Below are 25,948 nucleotides of genomic sequence, written 5' to 3' on the forward strand. Positions count from 1 at the left end.
GCATCCTGAATTTGTTGTTATTGATATCCCTGAACAGACAGAGCCTGATAAGAAGCAGGATGGTATCAGTGTTGTTGAAGCAAATCCAGAACCTGAGGCAGTGGAGTTGAGGCGTTTTGAGAGAGAGAGACGTCAGCCTCGTAAATTAACTTATGATGAGTTAGGTGAACCTGTAATTTTGTCTCTTACCGCTTTCTTGTCAGAGCTTTGTCATAACATTCTCTCGAATCATCTTCCTTCAACCACCTGTTAAGTAGAGTTGCATGAAGGGACTCATGCATTTTAGAGGGGGAGTGTGTAACCCAGGTTACTTGCGAAGTAATAAAAATTCAGATTTTTCCGGTGGTCAGTGAATGCACCACAGAGATGCAGCGTGTTCAGCGAGGTGCTGCGCCAGAACTTTCCTTTCCCTCCTGCAAAGCGGATGAGAAACGCATAGCTCCCGAGCTCTAAAACATTTTGGAACTTGGTATGTTGAGATGCATTACTGTAGACAAGTGATAAGAAACTTAAATGTTGTTATAATCAAAGTAAATGTTTAATGTGTTGTTAGAGTAAGAAGCCACGTAGCTGTGTGCTCGTGAAGCTGTGTGGAGTCCGACAGGTTGTCGCCATTACACAGACTCCTCTGGTGAGTTAGTTTCAATTGTGCATTTCTTTTGAATGTTACATGTTCATTGTGCTACAGTAGTAAGTTTAATCTACTCCTGCAATGTTTGTTTGTTAGTAGGAAACCAAATTTGTGCAGTATGTGTGGGTGTAATGTCATTAGCAAGACGACTGCCTGATTAGTAGGCCCGGTTGTCGTTAAAATGGCGGCATATGCAAATTTGACCACAGAATGTGCGTTGGTATGGTCTCTTTTGTTTTTTTCTTTTTCTCTCTTTTTCTTTCTCTTAAATTGTATTAATGTCCTGTTTACATTCCATGAGCAGTATTGATCTTGTAAAATTTCTGTGAATTTCTTTGTTTTATATGGATTTTCTTGTGATTGAGCAACTGAATTTGTTTAATAGGGAGTTGTGAAGTTATTTAACTCTTCTGCACACTTGTGTGCAGGTTGGTTTTTCCTTCCCCCCTTTTGCTCTTGAATACCCGGTTCCGTGAGAAGAATTTCTACAAGACAGTCCTCATCAGATACCGCCACTGAGCCATTCTGCTCTGCGTGAAGTAATCGCCACAAGTGGATTCTACAGCTCGCTGGATGTTGTTGCTCTAAGGCATCGCACTACGCTGGATGTTGTTGCTCTAAAGCATCGCACTACGCTGGATGTTGTTGCTCTAAAGCATCGCACTGTTCCAAGGGAGTGGTAGGAAAAACTTAAGGGCCCCAACATTGCACTTTTATTTTTCCTGAGCTCAGATATTTTTTTGTTTTGGGGAAAAATAAAAAAAAAAGGATCAAGGACAATTTTTTTATTCTCAAATGGAAGATTCCTTTTATTGTTTTTTATTTAAATAAATGTTGTTGTCTAAATTGAGTGAGGTGTTCATTGTAGACTGGAAGTTCTAAGCTCTTTGTGGAGCAGCTAATACCAATCTCCTTTCGAAACCTAGTTCTGATAGTAAAGCATAATTGAATTCTTTGTAGCTCCATTAAAAAAAACTGACTGGCTTGGGTCTGAACATTGTATCGATTTTGATTTTTATAGATAGAGATTGAGTTACCCAACGTCAAGAGTTTGTTTTTAAGGTGCCTAAGCTATGGTACGGGGATAGATGCGTTACAGATGTATAGATGCAGAACATTGTGAGGACAATTTTCCAACTGGGGTCATTCATTCATTCCTAATTAATGCTACTGTAGAACATATCTGTGGAGTTTCATAGTTTTTATTGTGCAGCTCACAAGGTTTCTTAGTAGTTTTCCAAACTCACTGAATTAAGATAGACTTTATTAAATAAAACAAAATTCTGTCATTTCTGGCAAAATGATGATTAGTTTTGTTTTTCTCATTTTTAGCATTAAAAATACATTATTTTCATTTTTCTTTGAGACAACTGAGATTATTCCATGTTGGTTTAAATGTCCACTTACGCTACAGTTTGCAGTGCAACAAGATGAATAAAAATCCAAAGGTGGGTAAATCATTTTTCAGGGTACTGACTATCCTTGTACCTGCCAGTACATGATGCTTACTGGTCTGTAAGAACTTGCCTTGGCAAGAAATGCACATTTTGGGACATTGTGCGATTAGTTCTCTCCTCACTGTGATTTTACAGATCTAGTTTTAATTCTCCAAACAAACAAGCAAGCTTTCCGATTAGGTTTGAAGATTTCTTGATAGACTTCCCTGTCATGTTTTTGCCACCCTGATCTCCTGGCGCTCATCATTGGTAACTCGATCCACCTGCTGGCTTCCTAATTGCCTCTGCTACCTCATTCAGTTCACCTGGTTTCCTTTTCTCTCACTGCCTACTTAAGCTCCCTCCAATCCCTCCTTTTCTGCCAGATAATAATCAGACCTATGTCTAGTTTTGTTCCAGCGTTCTACGGATTGATCCTCAGGTGGCTTTATGCCCCTGGATTACCCTCCTTGCCTTGCCCTCGACGGACACCGCAACTTTTCGGATCTTCTCGTTACCGACCCTGCCTGTCTTTGGATCTCTGAGCCTTGTCGTTGCCTGGACGAGTATTTTGCCATCCTGTTTACCTCCCAGCTGTTGCCTGGTTTCTTCTGCAGACCATTCCCCCGAACTGATCTTCTGTTCATACTCCTCCACCAATAAACTGGTCATTTGTCCAGAACTCCCTGTGTGTGGCTGTATTAAGGATCCTCAGGGTAACTCATTACACTTCCCTATCTGTTGGTGGACTTGAACAATACCACCATATTCATTATTTTCTGTTGCACATGTTTGGTTTTTCAGACCCCATACAGAGTTATGTGAATTGACTTTCAGCACCACTTGTGTCAAGGTTCAGGGCTTTGGCCTGATGTGTTGCCATGGGGTTTTGATGCCTCATCATGTAACCTCTTTAAGACACAGGGAACACCTGTCCTTGTACTCATAAGGTATGCTAATACATGCAGACACATGGTGGCCTGCTGCCTGACCTTGCTAGGACAGCAGGAGTCATTGGAGAGACTGGCCATGGTGGCACTGCAGGACACTATCTGGCATATGCTCACTCAGTATAGCCCTTTACACATGCAAGTGCATCATGGACCCTCTTATGAGAAAAGTGCATTATTAATCAGGCAGACAATACCAAAAAAAAAAATAAAAATCTAAGACCCAAAAAATCACACAAATAAAGACCTGCTCACCTTTTGAATTCCATTACATTGAAACCACAGAAGAAAAATGTTATGAAAGAATAATGTACACTCACCTGAGTTCTTATTTACAATATAAGCTATTTTCTTTAATTTACATAAATACTTGTTGTTGACATGCAATTCACAGAAGTGGAACATAAACACTTGAGTAAACTAATAATACAACTTGTAATTGCAGCACACTTTCAACACACGAAGCACTGCAGCCGTGCGACATGTTGCAAGGAGAACAGATTTTCTTCACTTGCCTGACCATGTAGCTCCAATTTCTGCACTCACAATCTGTTTGCACATGCACAGGCAATGGGCATTTGAACACCCACCTCTCAGACAAACACACAAACATGTTCCTGCACACACAAACCCCTCTCTACCAAATTCAGTCATAACAACCTCCACAAACACAAGACTCTGTGTGCATGTTTGTCTGGGAAGGAGTATTTTATTGTCTATCTCTCCACCTTCCAAGTGCACTTTTCAAGGTGCAGGGCTTGGTATCTCCATAGCAACAGCAAAGCGACCAGGAGTCAGAGGAGGGAGAAGAAAGGTGGGCGGAGGGGGATAGAAATGGGCAGGGGGGTGCAGAGGGGCAACAGCGGCAATGTTTTTGAAGGAGGTCTGGTTTCACACAGACACACAGGGCACTCAGACTTAGGAACACTGTGACATTTTCATGTCATGACAGTAGACACTGAAAAGAACAGGGAGTGGCTCTTTTCAGGAGGTGGTGTGTGTGCACCATAGTGCCATCTATGTGTGTGCATTCCTGAACAAGCATGTGGAGATCTCTGCACTGAGAGCACAGATGTAACCCTGATGCTCAGTGAAAGCTGACCTCTCGCTGTCCAACACACACACACACACACACACACACACACACAAACACACTGGAGGGTGAGTGTCTGTGTTTGTGAAGCACAGACCTCCAGGTAATTCTGGATTGCGTTTACATGTGCATGTGTCTATGCTGGCCCAGATATGTCCACCTCTACGCATTATTCTTCTCTTGCTTCATGCTTTTCTCTCTTTTGACCTTTACCTCTCAGGTCGCTTGTACCTGTCTCTTCATGTTGGTCTAATAAATAGCCATATATGTTGACAAAACAATTTTATTTGGTTTTATAATTCTGGTTTTTGAATTTTCACTTTAACTGGTTATCCTGATATTCTGCTCTTTCCTTCAATATACATAACATCTGGGATTTCGGCTCTGCTTCTTGCAGTCATGGAAGCTGTGAGGTATTAAAGGACAAACTCAAATAATAAAAGTAGAAAAACTTTCACACAATTTATCATTTGACAGGATATTTTTGAAAGCTGAAAAAATGGGTGTATTTACAATATTTTGTGTGTGTGTGCTGTATGTTTAGCTGCAATCCCAATAAATGATTTATGTTTCATGGCGATGCAGGACTTTCTTGCCAAAAGAAGAGATTTTTGCTTTTATGTGTGCCGCAGGAGACTGAAATAACTCTTTAGAGAAGTATGGCGTTATTCACTTTTGTAAAACAGTCATAAAAGGAATGTTGAATCATACTTAAGAGGCCACAAAGTCCAAAGTTAGAGGAAGGTCAGGTTGAAGGATAAATGGTTACTATGGTAACTTAAATTTCATTGTAGGATTCAGTCATTCACACAGTTTCATTACTGTTTTCTACACATTACAAAGGGTTCTGTAAAAAGTTAGGTATTAAAATATATGGTTAAAGGTTGGAAAATGCAATGGTTTGCATTGAACCAGTCACTGTGGTGCCATATTGAATCCTTCATCTGGATTACCGGCTGTTGAGTAGCCGGTAATCCAGATAAACATAAAAAAAATCTTCTGGAAATAAAAAACAGATGACCTACTGAAATATATTACTTTGAAAGTGATGTAGGGTTGCACAAAAATACACAAAAAAATCAATAAAAACACAACACACAAATCACTTTCTGTTTCATGATAATGTCAAGTTTTCTGTCTGGATCCACACAAACTGAAATGAGAAGTAACGCTATGGAGGTCAAGGAGATTATGGCTTTACCTCTCAGCATCTGTGTCATAGTTGTGGGCTTATTACGTTTTTTATGTCTGCCTTATTTGAGCAGAATGAAGGAGATTAATTCATCAAGCAACAACCTGTTGCGATGTGCAGATGTCTTCTAAGAACATCAAAAAACCAGCTCCGGGGACTTTGTAGACTACTATAATTGAATACAATCAATATGATAAAGAGAATGAAGTTAATTTTTACGTTGTAATTATGCGACATTGCTTCAAATAATTGTAAATGACAGGTGAGTCTGCGGACAGACTTTGCATTTATAAGCGCATGTGATAGCAACATTAAAAGCATCTCAGGTGACAGAAAATAACAAAACTGTTATTAGAATTCATTTCTATGTGTTTTTGATTTACTAGTCCCAAATAAACAGTTGTTTTCTTCAAATTACTCAACAAAGATGGATTAGATATTTATTGAATCTGCTTCACAGATCTGTAAAAGCCTAGGATTCCTCTTTATCCCTGACTTCATCAAACCAATCCTTTTAGAAGCCACGCCGATCAGATAATCCAGGTGAATCAGCAAATCCACAGTGGAACTCAATATGCTAGAGCAACATGCCATCTGTGTCAGTCATATGTGCCTCCAAATGAGCTCTTGGGCCATCAGTCATCCTTGAGATGCTTCTACAACTTGAACTGAACCCAGGAGCAGCTGATTGAATTAAAATGTAAACAAGTGTCTATATAAGATGACCAACCGGAGTATGTGTGTTTGGAGGAAAAAACCAAGTCATGAAGTTAAGAAGACTGTCCATGGACCCGCCACAGTGGAGTCTGTCAACTCCCATCTGATGTGAAGATGTAGCTGCACCGATAATCTTCAGGCCAAACTTCACAAATAAAGTGTCCAATACATCTTATTTATTTATTTGTGTATAAATTTGATCAAATTTAAATTTATTTATAAAAACATCAACAACAAAACAATGTGTGGGTTGGTTCTGTATCCTGCCTCCCATCTCTGCTTTTGGGTCCACACCTCCACGATCCATGACATCTAGCAGAGTCCTGGGAGCTTGAGGGTCCTGCACAGTATCTTAGCTGTACCAAGGACTGTGTTCTTCTGGATGGAAATGTCTGATGTTTCTCCAGGTATCTGTTAGGAACTCCGCCGGGGGACAACTGTTGCTTGCACATTCCAGGCCTTTTCCAGTTCTTCGTGAAGTTTTGCCTGACATTTCCGTATGTATATATATATATATATATATATATATATATATATATATATATATATATATATATATATATATATATATATATATATATATATATATATATATATATATATATATAACGCAGTACTCCATTTTTTTCTGTACCACCATTTTAGGCCTTTCATACATGCATTGATTAATGAGTAATAACAATGCAACATCATTTTTTTAATAGCAGTATTTTACCTGTACGGGCATATACAATAATACTTTCTTATAAATTTGAATTTAGCATGATTTATAATTTATTTTAATGTATTGTATAAAACATTTATAAGATAAAACTTAATAGTTATATGATGCAAATATTTTATTAAATATAGATGTATCTTATTTTTTCCTATTTATCGCATGGGCAAACTTGTGTCATAACAATTATACTATAGGCAGTGTATTGGATGACTCACTAACATCCAATGAAGTGGTTAATATACAAATATGACATGCAATTAATTGAAAAATACTTTATTAATCCCAAGATGGAAATTAAATTATAAATAGTAATATGAAATAAATATACCATCCTCATTCATTAATATGCAAGAAAAAAGCTTGTCAGAATGTGTCCACTATAGTGGCAACATGAAAGGGTTAATATATAAGTGTAAACCATACTTTTTTTCACGTCCATCAACCAAAGTTTCCAATAATGCCAGAAAAAATTGCTAGAATTGCTGCTAGTTACTTCATAAAAAAATGGTGTCGCCTAATGTGTGCAAAAACTCATTTAATGTAGTTCTAAAGTAGCCAAAGTAGCCAGGTTTTAAGCCAAGCTCTACTGTGTGCACACTTTGTTTCTGGACACCCAACGATAACAATCCTAAATGTAAGGCTGAAAAACTTTCTGAAACCTATTAAGAGAAGGAAGATTAGTAATTTTATATATATATATATATATATATATATATATATATATATATATATATATATATATATATATATATATATATATATATAAATAATCCCAAATTCTGCTTTCTTCATTTGCCATTATGTAATATTCCCCCTGTAAACTATTTACAGTTGTGCTCATATTTATTCATACCCTTTCATTAAAGAAGGAAAAAAACAGCTGCCTGTAAAATAAACTGAAATTGACTAAAGTAATAATAAATAAAAATTGCATGAAAATCATTACATTATTTCCCAATTTTGGTTCAATAGAAATATTTTTTTTAAAAAGCAAACAAATAACAATTTCATATTACATGAGTTATTAACTAATATTTTGTTGAACAATCCTTGAATGTTTCCGCTCCAGTCAGGTGTTTTCTGTTCCTCTCAGTCAGACTTCTGCATCTGTTGACAGGTATTGTGTCCCACTGTTCAACAGAAAAGTGCTCTAATTTGTCCAGGACCAATTTGGGGTTTTTTTTTTCTTTCTTCAACTCAATTAAATGAAAAAACAGTGTCTTATATTACTAAATTATATTTTTTGCAAATTTTTAGTTATTGTTCCTTTTCTACGTCTCCAGTTATTTGAGTGACTGTTGTAAATTCAGCCTTTTCTTTAATGAAAGGGTATGAATACATATGAGCACAACTTCAGTAGCTTCTTACTGCTTACATTAGCAGCTAATGTTAAGACTGTGGCGCTTCCAAGTATGGAAAAAAAAAACCCCCGATGATTCAAAAATATGGATGCATATCAGACTTGTACATGTAGAAAACATCTTTCAAATATTTTACCAAAGGAGTGCATGTAGATGTGTTATATTAGATCACCACAATTGTCAGATTACATCCAGACATCTGATTTTAAAAGGGCTCAATGTTTTATAAATATAGTGATATGAGATTTTATTTGATATTCAAGAATATAAATGATGTTACATGAATCTCTGTAAATGAATCAACAAAAAAATTGAACAGGAGTTAATTTAAATTTAACCAAATCAGCCAGTTGTGAATCAAACTGAACTGATTCAGGAAATTAGTGGTGATACCCGGTCCTCTTTCCAGCCTATGTTGGCTTTAGTGTACAGACAAGTTTTTCTGCTTTAACTGTGGAAACATATCTGAGTCATTTCTATTTTTGCAGCTCTTCAAAATATCATTTCAGATTTGCTTAACTAGCAGATGGAAACCTGACTTTTACTGTAACGCTGGGCCTGAGTGGAAAGTCTTTATGAGTTTATCTACTGCTTTTCACTTTCAATTAAATGTTGTTAAAATTAAGTGTCAGATTTATTACTGCTTATGTAGAGCACCTTCACCGTGACAAAGAGGCAAAACACAGTGTAAAAAAGTAACTTATTTAACAAAACTAATTAGAGGTTGTGGTAGGAAAATCTGTTAGTATTGCATTAGTACCACTGTTCTTCTTTTTGTTTCAGTAATAATTATGTGGTAAAAAAAAAAAAAAAAAAAAAAAAAAAATCTGACATGCCTATGGTGACAAGTAGCCTCAATAAGATACCGAATATCAAAAGGAACCACAGACAGTAAATAAAAGTCAGCCTCTTCAAAGTCGACACACAGAAACCAATAATTAATTATAATTAATTTAAGTTGTGGGGAAAACATTTTTATACTGCAATTGATTCAGACCATCATAACTTTTGTGTAAATGAACAATAAATGATTAAAAACGAACTTTTTCTAAAAGAAAACGTGTTGTTTGCATTTAATGCATATCAGTGTTTCTAAGAGTAAAGGATTAGTGGTCAGTTGGGGTAGATGTGCTAAATGAGGGCAGTGGAGGTCATGGCAAGCAGGACCTGTAAATTGAACCCCTGGGCCTTACAGAACTGGGTGCGTTTCCAACAGTGAGCCACACGGGGCGCTGTTTCACACCCAAATCCCGGACGCTTGTAGGAATATTCAAAGTTTATGAAAACCTTGCAGCATATCGGAGGCTGGTGGAGCGGAGAGTTGAACAGTAGCTATGATCCTAGAAACAGCGGCCAAGTTGTTTTAAAAAAAAAAAAAAAAAAAAAAAAAAAAAAAAAAAAAAGAGTTTAAGGTGAGGCTCGCGCTGGAGGTGTGATGAAGCAGCTCGCCTGTCAGCGGGCCTGTCTGTCATGCAGCCGGCCAGGGCTCCCGAACATCCTCCCCTCTCACACAGCGGAGCTGCGCGGGGAGTGGGTGGGAGCCCGGTACCCGGTGTGTGCGTACCTAAGTGTGTGTGTATTAGTGCGTGTTAGTGTACACGTGGTGTCAAGGCACCGTGGGGAAAGAGTGTGGGGAGCACGCCCAATGCAAGTGAGGAGTTGGGAGAAGGAGGGGGACGCGGAGCGGAAAGAAAGGAAGAGTTGAGAGAGAGAGAGAGAGAGAGAGAGAGAGAGAGAGAGAGAGAGAGAGAGAGAGAGAGAGAGACCTCGAAGGAGAGGAGGAGGAGGAAAGAGAGAGAGAGAGAGAGAGAGAGAGGGGGGAGGAGAGCTCTGCCTCTCCCGGTGCACTTGGCAGTCTAGTTGCGGGCTGCTGTGCTGTTGCTGTCGTGGCGTGGCTGGTCGCGCCAGGCGGGGAACTTCACCACACTGGAGCCCGGAGTCCCACTCTCTCACGTGCGCAGTTCGGAGCTGCCATGGGTCTCTCGCAGGGATTTACTGTCCTAATTGTTCTGCCGGCCTTTCTGCTGCACACCAGCGGCCTTTACATCACCAGTAGCGTTGGTGAGTACAGTACAGCCAAACGTGGTCAGTGTTTATACTCCGTATCTGGTGATCTCTGGTCCGCGCGGGGCTCCTCAAGCGCTCTCTGGAAGTCTGCATCTCAATTAGCAGCAACCCACTCTGTCCGCTCTCTTCTGTGCGTTTCATATCAAGCATGCTTTCTCAGTTTGTTTTGCAAATAACACGATTTGCAACTTCTGTGCGTCCTGCTGTGGTGCACTTTCTGAGGGTCCCTCAGCGGTGCAAGCACAGTGTTGTGATGTGATGGTTGGATCTGGGGCGTATTGGAGCATCAGATGCACTGGCAGATTGTTACATATATATATATATATATATATATATATATATATATATATATATATATATATATATATATATATATATATTGTTTATTATTTATTTATTTATTTTTGCAGTGAAGTAGCCTGCCGTTATGTGATTCAGCTGCTGTCGCATCTATCGATCTGTGACAGGACGCTGGAGTCGGATGTCAGCCTATTGATCACAGCTATTATCAAATCGTTCCTCCGACACGGAGCTTCAAGAAATATTAAGAGACTGAGCTTGATTTGATCAGTCAGCAAACTTTAGAAATTAGACATGATAAGTGGACACTTGCAGTGGATAAGAGGATAACTGCACGCGGGGACAGACAGGATAACTGTGTGACTCTATGACAGTCACACAGAAAATGGCCTTGGCTCAGGGTGTGTGTTAGGGGGTGTGTGTGGGCGGCAGGAGCGTCGCTCATATCGTCTCCAAAACGCACCTGTATTGTCACTTGTCACCTGTGAACAGCATATATTTGATTAAGAGAAAATGTTACAAGCTCTGGTTGCATATTTGTCCAAATTAGAAAGATGTTTTCTTTTCTTTTTTTTTTTTTTTTTTTTTAATGCAATCCAGTGTGAAAAATGAGGCGATAGATTTAATTAAGGGGTTCAATTTTGTTTGAGTGTGTGGATGTTTTCTTTTTTTTTTCTGGATCGTGCAGATTGACAGTAGAGCAGCGTGAGAAAACTGCAACTAACACCTTGACGTTGTCCCGACTTCCCTGTTGATGTTGGAAGGGCACAGAAGGTGTCAGGAGCGCCGCGCGCGCGCTCTGCTGAGGCTGCCGTTTCCAAACGCACACAGCCGCGCACCAGGGTCGCCTCCGGGTTCATGGGTGGGGGTTTTTTTTCTAAACGCTCGTGGGTTTGTTTGTGTGTAGGTTAATGCTATTGTTTCATTTTTAATGTTTGTGTTTTAGTTTGACGCAACTTGGAATAAGGAATAAATAATTCCATGGCATTTTTTTCTTACCCCTTACTCTTTCTCCTACTCCCCCCCTCATTCTTCTCACATGATGTATCCTCTTCCCATCGTTTTTTTTCTTATCTCCAACCTCTGCTCTTCTTCCCTCTCACTACTTTCCACATGCTCACATCTTAATCACCCAATAACATTCCATCCCCCTCTCTCATGTCCTTTTTTTTTTTTTTTGTCTCAACTCCAACCAACCCCGACTGTCCTTTTCCTAGACTCCCTGCAGCACGTCCTGGGGGAGTATGGACTGGTTAGGCCGATCAGTGTGGATGCAGAGGGCCACTTTCTGTCACATGCTGTCTCAGCTGGCCGTGTGGCAGGAGGGCAGTCCCGTAGGCGCCGGAGGAGGGAGGTAGGAGAAGGCAACGAGTGGGAAGGACCAAGAGGAACTGAGGAGAACCAAGAACCCATAACCCATCAGGAGCGGCTTTACTACAATGTCACCGTCTTCGGCCGGGAATTCCACCTGCGTCTGCACCACAATGCCAGGCTGGTGGCCCCCGGAGCCAAGATGGAATGGCATGATGACAGTGACAGCATCCGGTACTCTGAGCCACTTCATGATGAATGCCTGTATGTGGGGGACATCACTGACGCGCCAGGAGCCACTGTGGCTATCAGCAACTGCGACGGCCTGGTGAGTGGACATCCCGTTATACCTGTGTGTGCTGTCTGTGGATAGAATGACACAAAGGCGCAGAAGCGAGCAGAAACAGAAAATGTTCTCTGGTTTGCCCCAGAGCACACAGTTTGTCCCGGGGTCAACTTTTTGATGTGCTGCCCTCGCTGTTGTCCTCTACGCTGGCTACCACCAGGCCTGCCATGAGAAATACCTGAGTCATGTTTTCATTCCTCTCTTCTGTCCCTTTTAGTTTTTTTTTTTTTTTTTCCTGTAAATGGAATCTTCTGAATTTTTCAAGATAACCTCTCAGCTTTTAGAATAGCATTTAGCGGTCTTGCTTTATACGCAGATACACGATTAGCAGACAAATAACTGTCACTACAACAGCATGGACATTTAAACTGCCCCCATAAATTATTTTGGTTGCACAACAGTTGCTCAGAAAGGCTGAATTGTGGTTGCTTTTAATAGAACTGATGATGGATGGAGGAAAAAAGGAAGGAGATGGCAAACATTTGGTGAATGACTGTCAGTAAGAGAGTGAAGTGAGATGCAGACAGTGTGAAGACTGCGCAGGAACTGGGATGAGAGGATGCGGAGAGATGGAGACGAGGGCACGAAGGCAAAATGTGAGAGATTAGCTGCAGGGCAGAGGAAAAATAGACAAGTAAATACAAGGAACTATGCAGGAAGAGAAGAAGTACAGGGAATGATGAGATTGGGTGGAAGAGTTCCCCTCATTAGGAAAAGTGTTCATTAGTCAGCCACATCAGCCCACACCACTGGAGCAGCAACTGGATTCGTTTAGGATTGAGGACACTGGGGACTAAGCAAGCAGCTGAGAGAGCAGGCAAGGAGCCAGGACAGCCCAGACCTGGCATGCCCACTTAGTTTGATACCAGCCAGAGGCAACTCACGGCCATTGCTTCTTCCTCTGGACTGTCATCCCAAAGCTTACTGGCAATCTCTGAGAGTGGTTACTGTGGAGGTATCATTCTAACAGATCACAGCTCGGTCAGTACCAACCACTGGCTTCTCGATGCACTTCTGTTTTCACTTACATTTGTTTTAAAATTTGTTTCAGATAAATGAGCACAGGCCTGCCCAACATGCAGAATAGGTTTGCTCACTATTTCCTTTGTCCATCGGGGATGAATTAATGCCTGATTTAAGAAGATTTCATGAAATGCGGAAAAAAAATCTACAGTTTAAACGAAATTCCCAAAAATGACATCTGCAGTTTTTAAATCTGCAGAGCAACGTTTATGTGTTTGGTGGTTAAAACAAACAAACAAACAAACAGAGTTTTTGCAACAGAGCAGGAAAGGGACAGCTGTTGCAAACATTGCAACCCTGACCATGAGATTCCAGCAGTCTTGGCCATCTGTGACACGATTCCGCTCTGTCCTCCACAGGAATTGTGCCATACCTGAAAGTAAGGAAAGTTATTGATGATAGTTATTGATAATAGTTGAAGCTTTGACATATTGTCCAGTTAAAAACGCTAATGTTCAGTGTTTCTTCATGTCATATATTAAATTCAAACTAAAAAAGGAACACCTGTAAGAAGAAAGAAATGTCAAATATCAGGAGATATATGGTTGTTAGGCCCAAAGAAGTCACACAAAGAAAACTACAGAATATAGTGACTTTAGCTGTGCAGAAGAGGAGTGCACACGGACCACTTTAAGTACAGTCAAACTGAAAAATTAACCTTCATGAAGACTGTGAACAAATCAAGTGATTACTTTCAGAATGGCAGAATTGTTTGTACAAAAACACCCTCACTGTGTTGCATCCACTCCACATCCTCTTAGCAAGAAGCTGCAATTTGTGCAATAAACAGTTTATAACTTGTTACCTGTACTACAACTTACTTCTGATGTTGAAGCCCCTGTTTGTTCCTGCTTAAGTGAGTATAGGGAATTTTTAAAGGTAGAGTTATTTCCAGATATCATGTTGCTGAATTTTAACAACACGTGGCTTCAGGTGCATTGTGTGTGTCAGGTGTGCACATTTTATTTATTTATTTATTTTTGGAAGAGTTGTTGTTATCCTGAGGTACTGGCACACAACATGACATGCCAAACCACACAAAAGTAAAGAAAGGTTAACATCCATATTCAGGGCAGGAAAAACATGGCATTAAATGAATGACAAAAAAGCGCGGTGATTTGCTGAGTTATACTTTTTTCAGTAAAACATGAATTTCCATGTTATTTCTTCCAGATGAGTAAAAGTTTGAGAAAAGCAATTATGTCTGAAAATAATCTCTGAAAAATATCGTTAAAAACTCTCCAAAAAAGAAAACAAAGAAAAGTAAAGAACAGAAAAAAAAATCCCATTTAATAATCCGATTAATGTCTACTTACATTTCATTCCAATCTGCTCCATGAACAACGCATGTCATCACTAGTATGTTCTTAGTATCTTTTCACTCATTATGTAATACAACCAAATGTTCAAATCAGCTATTCTGAACCCAGAGACATGCAGGACCACCCTGCCCTGAAATCCCATCTTCTTCAATGACAAATACAGCTTAGAGTTATTTTGTTATTGAAAATGTAGTAGTGATCAAGATAAAGGATGAAAAGAGTAAAAACAGGGACGCTGCTGTGATTGTTCAGTAAGTTCGCTGCACGGCTAAGAGGAGGCAGCACACTGCACTGTGAGCAAACTGAGTGCATGTGTGTGTGTGTTTTTGCAGGGCCAAATAAAATGAAGCTGCCTGTGTTTCTACGTTTTTTGTGTGTAAATGAGGTGCAGCATGGATCAAACAAAACACAAACCCGTAAGCTTTGCAGGCCTTAACTTTGTACACAAATGTTAGTGTGTGCCACGTTGCTCTCTGCGAACATCTACGAGTTCCTAGGCATTACAGTAGGGTTGAGTTTGGCATTTTGGTTGTGAAATAATTTTTCTGACATTGTGTTACTTATTATAAAGAAACCAGCAATGGGAGGAGTGTAAATAATAAAATGATTGATGGATGAACTCTGTTGCTCTCATGCACTGGGAGAAACAAAGGGTCCCTTTTAATGATTCAGCTGAATATAAACAACATACATGTAAACAATGAATCAAAAATACATTGCATTCAAAGTTAAGTGTTTCAGAATTATGCAATAATTAAAAAGGGCCCAGTTAAAGAGCTGATCTGATCAAACTGAAACTACATAAAGGAAAGATTTGTTGCATGCAGTCTTGTCAGGAAAGCCTTTACTTAGTGCTTGAGGCTGAAGATACAGAATATTTTTCTCTTTCATGTTTTAGTTTTATATTAGGTGTCTGGTGCAAATACATGTTTGTAATAGATAATGTCAAGGTTTGCATTATGTTGGAATGTACACTTCTGTTTTAGCTATGAATGTGATGGGACGCAACATCTGCAAGGTTAAATACCTGAACAGTGTTTTTCATTTCTGTAATGTTCACAATTTGGAGGAAAATATGTGAAATTCTGAAAGCCAGACTCACACATAATAATAATAATAAAACAAAACGAAATGCTGCAAACACACTGTCTAAAATGTGAAAAAAAAAACAAGAACACAAACGTGCGTGAATCTCATAAACCAATGTTTTGTTCACAACAGAGCACAGAAGACAGAAAACAAAAAGTCAGACATTTTATCAGTTCAAAAAACACACTTTACATAGTTGGGACAGGGCTGCATAAACCTGAAAAAAATTGTGGTTTGTAAAGAGAAACAACACGAGAATGTGTTACAACTAAATATGTTAATCACCAACTGGTCAGTCACATGAGTCTGCATGAAACAAGTTCCTTACAAAGGCAGCCTCTCAGATTTAAAGATGAGTAGAGGTTTAATAGAAATGTGTCTACGATATTAGATATAAATATACATACATTATAAATAATATACATATATATATATATATATATATATATATATATATATATATATATATATATATATATATATATATATATATATATATATATATATATATATATATATATATATGTATGATTATAATATGATGTGTGAGGAAATTGCAGGTTTTTAGTCATCTACAAGACATCATTTCCCTAAAATATTCAGAAAATCTTAAGAAATCTCTTTGTGATAGGGACACTTCCCAATATTAATATATTAATATTGAGTACCTGTTTTCTTCAGGCCACTGCATTAAAACAAACAGCAATCAGAAATGTAAATTTTTTCATGGGTTTAAGAACACTTCCAAAAATCTCTGTCTGTATGTGAACCATTGCTGTGCCATTTATAAAAGCAGGTTAAAGTTCTGTCATTCAAAAAGGAAGACATATGATTCAGAAAAGATATTTTCTTTCAGTTTATTTACATCGGACTTTCCTGGAAATCATGGATGCCACTTCTTTTAGAATAAAAAGGAAACAAGGGACATCTAGGTCTCACTTCCAAATCCTACATTTCTGATAGAATGGGAGTGTATTAGTGCTTATGAAACTGGCTTGTTGCATCAGTACTTAAAGTTCCAGTCTATACAGGGCAGATTTTAGAGCAACGTATGTCCCTCACCTACATGATTTCATTTTTTCAAGTGAATCTTTTCTCATTGAGCAAAATTATGCATATTGGATCAATTTCAACAGCACAAGTTCATCGTAGGAGAGTCCAGGGACTGAACTGGCTTTGCCTGCAATCCAGATGTTTCACCATTAAACACAAAAAAAAAGTAATAATGTGTCCTTTCATTGTGTTATTTTAACAGCACAACTCAACTCAGTGGGTGTAAATGTCACAATGTGTACGTTGTAATTATCTTAAATATCCATATTTATCATGTCTTTATTTGTATACATCTTGTGCTGTTTTACTGCTGTTAAAAAGGTTTGCACGGCCTCAGAAGCATGGACAACTGCATTTCCCTCCCATCTTGGATGTGCTTGTCATGAACAACTTGAAACGTGAAAGTTGCTGAAATCCTGTATGATGCAAGAATGGGACCAAATTTTCTCTCCTAGGACCCCAAAGTGGTTCTTTTTAGTTCCCAGATGCTAAGACTCTTTACAGACTGAGGCACGGGGAACACTGCTCTTTGTGTTGCAGTCATCACTTTCAAGATGAGCCTATATTTTCAATAAATGAGTAAAATGTCTCAATTTCAAGACTTGATATGTTTTATCTTCTGTTGTTAATAAAGTATTAGTTCATTAGATTTCTGACTTTTTTAAAATGTTTTCCAGCATCTTAACAGTTTTTGGGAGTTGAGGTTGTAGATTTTCTTTACAACAGAACATACATGTGGGAGGACCTGCACCTAAAACCAGGATCTGTTTGTGTGTGTGTGTGTGTGTGTGTGTGTGTTTGGGTGGGATAGAGAGATTAAAGCAAGATAGAGAGGGAGAAAGCCTCTAACCATAGCAAGCATTTCCTTTCGTATTTGTTCAGAGAGGGATGTGGAGACTGTTGACTGTGTTGGCCTGATTTTTGTGCACATGTGGGTGTGAGGTCAAGTGCGTTCATGCGTGTGTGTCTTTTTGCCGTCTCATGGGGAATTTTAAGTGTCAGCAGAACACCCTTTTTTTAGAGGACACAAGGACACATAGTGATTAGAGGTCAAGGGTCACAGGATTTTTGCTATTTATCCTTCAATGACTGATGATGATGATGATGATGGCTTTGTGAGATATTAAAGTTGAGGTTGACACACTGTACCCAGCACACTGACATCATTGCTTTCTTTTGCACTTTCATTTTCCTGAGAAAAATCAGCAGAACTTGCGTGAAGTTTGTTTTGTTTCGATCAAGGTCATTATTTCTACTCTTGGTCGGTCAGGCCTTGTTTATGAAAACACATTTGTGAGCTCACTTACGTTTCTCCCTCATGCAGCCGTGACTTGACAAGGTGAAGCAGTCTTATCCTTGAAGTAGCCAAAAGAACAGACAGAAAGAGACAGTCTGTTGAGAGTGATAAGCATTATACTGTACGCTGGGGCTGATTCTGCATCTAAATGCTAAGTATGTGACCCAAAGCAAGAGAAAAATATGGAAAAGCTAATCAGAAAATTACAGAAAGTGTGGATGGACCTAAGACGATCAAGCAAAATCACTAACTATCCACAAATTCCACAGAATGTCTTTGACTTTTAAAGCAACGCAGTTAAATATGTAATGACAGAGCTGGACGAGAAAATATTACATAACCAATAATATTGAAATAATCCCTAAAATCAAATGACTAATCTTGTCTAATAGATATAATTAAAGTAATTGGTGCACTTGCTGCAGGTTGACACACATGTGATTAACTGGCACTCATCCTGTCATTGTAGCGCTTCCCCATCACATATATATCTGTAGTCTAAGGCCTTGTCTTTCACAGCTTAATAATCATCAGTCTCCAAATAATAGGGTGGCAGGTTGAGGTTACCGTGGGAACAGAGGGGGGTTATCTCATCCTGTCAAAAAATCCGGCAGGATGAGAGGTGGTCTTCATGTCTTTCACAGAGGAAGCACGTTACCTGTCATCTTGGGTTTTACTCCAGCAATCCAGGTGGATGCACACCTGGATAACGACCCACATCTGTGACGTACGTTTCACTTGCATGTCGTAAACACACTTCAAATGCAGAGGCAGGCAGCAGTAAAAGCAACGTTTTTCTAGATCGTCTTTATCTCACTTGTATGACAAAAAAACAGTGAGCGCATTTGTCTTGGTTTCTCTCCCCCCCTCATCGCTTCCTCTGTTTGGCCAGCAGCAGTAAGCAGGAGAGCTCTCCTAATGATGGCATTAAAAGAGTCAGGAAAATGACAGAGAAGGAGAAAGACAAAGAATGCGGCAGACAGCTTCTTTGCTTCCTGACACCCACAGATTCATAGCTTCTGCAAAAAAACAAAAAAAGACTAACTAAAAAGAAAGCGAGAGACAGAGTTCCTTTTCGCGAGCAGTCTGTCTGTTTTTAGCAACAGCTCTGCTCCTAATCAGACAACTGGTGTTGAGGGTTAAGGGCATGCTGTCTACGTAGGAAAAGTTCAGCTCTAAACAGCTTTGTGAGGATCATTTCAGTGGTCTTCCTGTCAGTTATGCCGTTTAACAATTTACTCTGATTCTTTGCAGGATTTGCTCTTTCTATATTCTTCCATATTTTCTTAATGGCAGTGCGCAGCATGAATGCAAGCAAGGTTGGAGCTTTCGATGGTAACGCTCAGATGTAAACAGCAAAGACAAATGCAAAATCATTGACAGGTGTGCACATTGTTTTTAACCTATTCCACTGTGGAGCAATCATGTTTCAGAGGCTCAAACCACTATAACCATAATGGACAGTCCAAAAAATGTGATAAGCTTGCAAGTGAATTTCTTCAGAAGTAACATCTGCATGACTGACCTATTCGGGTCTTTTTTTTTTTTTTTTTTTTTATCAAATCACAACTTTAATTGTGCAGAAGTAAAAGAAAAATGTCAGATGTCAGAATGAATGTCTATTTTTCCCAGCCTGTTCTCTCGTTTTGAAAAGGTCTTAGTGAGCCCTTCTCACATGAGAATTCAGTCTGCTGACAGAGGCTGCTCTCTGCAAGTTCTTTCTCTTTTGTTTTCATAATATAGAAATATAGGCATCAAGGTAAAAAGTCATCATCATAAAAAAAAAAAAAGAAGATCCCGATCCTCCGAGCAGTAAAAACACGATGAATCCCATCCCATCTTTTGGGCAAACCTCTTCCACCTAGTTGGAGAACTGCTGTGTGAACAGTTGATTCTCCAGATGTTTTCCAGATTTCATGTGTGAAAATGGCTTTTTCTGCTTGCAAAGCTTCATATCCAGTAGAACCCAAGGATTTTCCAGTGCGTTGCTGCAGTTGTTGCCTTCAGATTTTCAAAATAATGACCACAAGACAGTAAATATCACAAGCTATTTATTCATGACACAAACATCAATGCAAGAGCTGATTCTGTCAGCTTTGGATGCTCCTGTTTGCTGACTGGTTTACCTGTGACTCTGATAAACAGATGCTTCTTCCAATCTCCTGCTTAGTATTGTTTTTTAAGTACTCACCCTTTTTTCAAACGGTTTAGTTTTTCCTGAAACAAACCATGTGGCATCAGGAAACTGCAGCCGTGGAGCTTTGATTGCGCAGGAAATACACATTAGGATGTTTCCATTAACAGGTTGAGAACAAGTTGGAAAGTGGCAGTATCATACATATCACACACACGACTGCAACAGCTCAAAAATGTCAGAAGAAGAAAGTGATGCAAATAAAACCTAATGGCACAGCGGACTTCATGTGATCAGTCAAAGGCCAGGCCTTGAAGTTAACTAATAATCCTGCAATCTCCTATTTGATATAATTATGATCATATGCATTGTTGCCTTTTTAACTATACTGTGTTAAAACAGTTGTTCAAAAATTCATATTTCCACATAATGTCTTTTTAGATAACATCGTCTCATTGCATGCATGTCCTCTGCAGTATATTGTCATACTGTATATGTGCATGTTTTATTTCAAAGCTCTAAACGGGAAACATAAAGGAAAAAAAAAAAACGTATGTCCCTTTATTTGTATTCAGTTAATGTTTGTTATATGTGACTATAAAAGCTGATTTAGGCAATAAAACCATTAATCCCAATTATTCGTATTGAAAATACTCATTGCCTTTAATTTGACAATCGTGCCTGACAGCCCTAAGTGAGTACGATATGTTGTTCATGTTCCCATCTTGAAAACCTGAGATGGGACAAGCCAAGACCCCCTTGGGTGAGTGTGGGAAAAGCCTTTTTTGTGTGTATCTTCGTGACTTTTGCTGTTTTATACTATCACAGTCAGCTTGATAAATAAAAACTAGTCTACAATCGAAGTTTGAAGATGTTTTTCAGCATTTCTGAGATTAAACGTGACTAAAATCATCTGAGTCCTCCTCTGAGCTGACGTTTACTGTTACACCATGAGAGTCTTTTCACGCATTTAAAATAGAAGTGTGTAAAATCACAGACAGTAGTAAATTCGGTTTCACACACGGAAGTCTCTGCCATTTGAGAGTTTAATCTTGTGAGAGTGTGTCGACAGAGGAGGAGGCCAATCACGGCAATAGCCCTAGAACAACAATAAATGTCCGTGACATGGACACTTGCGCCAGCCATGCCCCTGGAATACATTCAGTCATTACCTCCACATTAGAAGTCAATAGAGAAGGCAGCCCAGGGCCGAGCCAACCCATTCATCCATCCAGCCAACCCAGCAGTTAAGCCTGGTCAGGCGTAGCAGCTCACAGGGCCCTACAGTGTGTTATTCCACCCTGGGTCACACGATAAGCAGCTCTCAACTGTAATCAGCTCAAATTGAAATGATGACATCAATTACAGCACAGCAGACAGCTGTTATTGACCCCAGCCCTCCCTGGTCATGTAGAGTAGACTGTGAGTAAGCGTAGACGGGGGGGGCAGAAGAGTGAGGCCTGCAGGAACCACAGGGCTGGAGGGAGAGCTTGGTGTGGAGGATAGGCCAGACTGCTGGGACATAGCATGAATGAGGAGCCAAGACAGTACGAGAGAGCGAGAGAGAGAGAAAGAAACATGCTCTCAGTATCTGATTGCAGGTTCCACCCTGCAGTGTAGCTCCACTCAAACATACAATTACTCAATCTAGTGCTATTATCGGAATCAGAGGAGGAGCGGGAGACTGAGAGTAAACCAGGAATGCTACACAGAGCAAACGAGTGCTTTTACCAGAGCTGTGATTACCGCCGCTCACTCACTGCACTTAACCAGCCCCCTTGCCACTCTTTCCTCCGGCTGGCTGTCATTCACAGAGTGCTGGCACGGTTTATTTGAGTGGCTGAAATAACAGGACTCACCAAAGAAAATAGAGCCGTGGAACCCCAACAGTAAGAGGGAAACACCTCTGTGATGGCATGCAGGTTATTTTTATACGCTGAAACCTGCAGATGGCGGCTTGCGAGGATGAGCACCTGTGATGTCATGATGATTTGTAGGGTCTGTGGTGAAACAGCGATGTGAGGATTTTAGAATTTGGGTTTTGTGCAAACACACTGTGTGTAAACAGCTTGACCCTCTGCAACTACACATGTTCAAAACAGGTATATGGATGAGAGTATTTGATGAGTATATCTCATATGTTGGTTCTTGCTTTACGTATATTTATGTTTAATGTCATGTTGTATTAATTCTTCTATTTGATCACCACTTATCATTCAAAGAACTCATGCAGCTGGAGGAAGAATTTTACGTACTAAAACTATGAGTGTGTTATGTTTTGTACCATTTTAAAACCAATACAGAAAGCATTAAAAGACAAGAAAGGATTCCATTTTAGAAATTTTCATTTAATTCAGTAATTCTTTATTAATTCTAAAGTGAAACTATATTGTTGCACTGTTAAATTTAGAGGAACAGTTATCATGAAATGGCGTTTTAGGCATGGTTGACATCGTGTATTAATCCTTATTACACCTGAAGAAGCTGGCTCTTTGAGGTCCAGATGGGGAAAGACAGTTGCGAATCACAGAATAATAGTCAAAGTAAAGAAAACAAAGCATTAATAAAGATTTAGGCATTTTTGTTGTCTTGTCAGCTTGGCAGCCACCAGTCAACTGATCAGTCTGTCAGGCTGCAGGGCCGTGCAGGAAACTGATCGATGCTTGCCACGTCAGCAGTTCTATGGGTCGCAGCAGCCTCTGTGGAGCTTCTTGGAAACCGAACAAGACACCCTCCCCTTGTTTCCCCATCTTAACAAGCCCTCTGCATGCTCACCCCTGACTGACCAGGCTCCAGTGGTCGTGCGTTTTTAACCCTCCCCTCCCCTCCTCTGGAAGCCTCCCCCACATAATCCTTAAAAGCAAAATACAATCTGAGAGAAAGGGGGAAAAGACAGACGGGGGTGGGGGGGTGGTGGTGCATCATAATCAGCATGTAGTATCTGGCTTCACATCGTCTCTTCACCCAGTCTAAGGTCAGTTGGCTTCTTTAAGAAGCGAGAACGCTCCTCTTACTGATCATGGATATTTAATGTGGACCAGCTGCTTTCATTTCATTCAGTTCTTGTTGTGCTGCCCTCATCTTCCTCGCTTTGCTTTTTCTCGTTTGTATTTTGTGTTTACATGCTCCTTGACCACACAAAGCCTATTTGCCTGTCTGAATCTCAGAATGCTGCTTGCATACAGCGTCTACGTATAAAAGTCCTTTTGCATGTTGCAGCTAAGGATCGCACCTCATAACAGAAACTCACACCCTCCTCATCATATCGAGGCTTCTGTTTTTATTTTCTGCTATTGAACAATAAAAACTCTTTCTTTCCTGGTGCATTATGTTTGGGCCTTTTGTTGCTGCATAAGGACCACGAGATTTGTTACAGTAGCAGCATATGTAATATATTATATAATAATATATTGTATTCTAATAACTGACTCTGTGGGGGCTGGAGTGAAGCAGCAGAAACAAAGAAACACATCTAGTGCTTTGATCAGTGTGACTGATTGTCTGCCAACATGTACATGGAAAGCTTTGGATACTGCCTTACAATTATATAATCTGTTTGCCAGGATGTAATAGAGACTCTGAGAAGACCTCAGATCCATGTAAAGCACAGTATGAGCTTCAGTTATTTTGTTGTTGGACCCTCAAGGTGTGCTGGATGTGTCCAGTGAATCAGCAACAAGGCCACATAGTGGGGAAAAAGTTTTTATTTTCTCATTTTCTATTTTCTTATTTTTTAGTCAATATCATCGTTCATTATAATACTAAACAAAACACTACCTGTGCAGAGTCTTTGTAAAATATTCAGAATTAAAGACTCGCAAAGAATGGTGCCATCTCCGAACAGCAAATCAATTTAATAGGTAAATCCTAAGAAATCTGAAAATGCTTAAATCCTATCAGAGGAAATAATTTTTTAATCCTGCTGCATGAAATGTTTACAGCTGGGAGCTCCATTTACTATACCCACTTTATCCCATTAGAGTATTACGGAAGGGCTGGAGGAAACCCATTTCACATCCTGGACAGGTCACTTGTCCATCTTATGACTGACACAGACCCCCATGGGTGATCGCGTCCTTATAAAAGGCCAATTTGAGTCCAGTTACTGTTACTCTGAACAATGGGAAGACACCTGCAACGATTTTCCGGCCGACCTGTTAGAATCTTTGCTGCATGATTATGGAGGATTTCACCTGTGCAAAGAACCGCCTACTATCTTTGAAAGGCGAGGTCAGACAGCTCACATGTTCTTCGTTAGACATTGCACAAACTAGTCCTGGCGACTTGCTGGGTGGAGCTTTCAGCTAATTTGCATGTGCATAAAAGAATGTCTGACGTTAGAGGCTAGTGCAAGCTGGAAGCTAGGTGGTTTGAAGAAGATGCTAAATGTGTTTTGCTGTTCTAAAAATGTCAAACTGACATGCAGGAATTCATATTCTGTAAGTGATCATGTGTTGCCAGAAGGAAATGGATTCAGTTTGGTTTGGAATGTCATTGTCCCATTGAAAATACCATGGAAGTAAGCGTTAAGTGTTACAAACTTTTGATTAGAGCGCTAATGAAACTGGCCAATTTTCAGTTTCAACAGCTCCTGATTTGACAAACATGCATATTACCCATACTGCATCCCTGCACTTACAGCTACAGACAGTTGATTGCACATGGCTCTGCCTGTTGCCATCAAACTCGACGGCCCCTGCAGGTTTTAGAGGTATTCCCACTTCAACACACCACAGACAGCAAAAACGTTTGACCCAGTTATGGGAAGCACCTAAATCTGCAGGACAGTGGCCCTAAAGGACTGGAGCTTATACTGTGCCCATCATGTCATTCTTGTACTTGACTACTTGTTTCAGACAGACAGCCCTCCACTTCTTGCATTAGTGGTGTGTGTGTATGTGTGTGTGTGTGTGTTTATGCATTGAAATGTCGTACATTTCTTGGCTGTGCATGTAAGGGGCCATATTATAATGGTTCACTTAATGTTGAGGAGTTTCTTTTTTTTCCCAAACAAAACAGCTGTGACTAGTTAATGTGTGGAAAAGGGACATCTGGAGGTGTCCTGGAGTGTCTGATCCTGAGATGTTAGCAGTTTTTCCTTTAGGGCATTCTGGGTGAAGTCTTTGTGGATTGGGCTTGCTTCCCAAAGATCCCATCAGACTGGTGTCTAGGGATCCCACCAGATTATTTTTTGTGTTCTTCAAGCTATTCCTGGTGGTGGGCAGAGCAAGAAAAGGGGTTTGTTGGCTGTTTATGTTGCTGACATGTCTCATTCATGTGAATTTCAAGATGCGGATTTTAAAAGCAAGATGTTTGAAAAACCTAATTGCCTCTACATTTTTTAGTTTAAAGTTCCAGTGTATGAGATGTAGGATATACAGTAGATTTTTATTAGCTCAAAATAGCAGAAAAGAAAACAATAACTGCAGACATCAGTCATCTTTGTACAAACAAGTAGCGGGCTAGCGAGGCTGTTCACATTTATTTTGGCCATTAGTTGAGCAGCGCTCATTTGGTTGCAACTTGCACCTTAAACCACTAGATGTCAGTGCATCCTACATAGGTGGTCTTTGAATAAAGTCAAAGGTGGATTACAACCTACAGGTCTGCCTGGTTGATGATCTCAGGACAAACAGTGTCACGCTTGCTCACAATTTACTGCAGCAACATGCAAGTAGTCTTCCCCTGACACAAGTGCAAATCAGGTTAAATCTATCTAGTGTCTTGAGTCACATGGGAAATTATCTAATTGGTTTGATACAATAATCTGTATCTATATGGTTTATATCGCCAGCATTTTAACCTACATGTTTGTAACTCCAAGATAATCCTTCAAGCCAGTCCCGACCTCTGGCCTTCTAGAAAGTGGGGGGAAAAAAACCTGCGGGGATCAATACAGAACCAG

General features: G+C 39.7%; 1 protein-coding gene across 1 annotated transcript in view; it reads left to right on the top strand.

Moving 5' to 3' along the window:
* Positions 1–10,074: 10,074 nt before the first annotated feature.
* The window catches only part of LOC306763370 (A disintegrin and metalloproteinase with thrombospondin motifs 2-like), a gene marked incomplete at both ends in the record, with an annotated part of 142,533 nt that continues 126,659 nt past the window's right edge, over positions 10,075–25,948 (top strand). The window contains 2 exons of the mRNA XM_079250156.1: positions 10,075–10,162; positions 11,686–12,107. Coding sequence (XP_079106282.1) covers positions 10,075–10,162; positions 11,686–12,107 — 510 coding nt within the window. The remainder of the gene's footprint in view (positions 10,163–11,685; positions 12,108–25,948) is intronic.

Source organism: Telmatherina bonti (assembly GCF_933228915.1).
Source record: "Telmatherina bonti genome assembly, chromosome: 12".
NCBI classification, from domain to species: Eukaryota; Metazoa; Chordata; class Actinopteri; order Atheriniformes; family Telmatherinidae; genus Telmatherina; species Telmatherina bonti.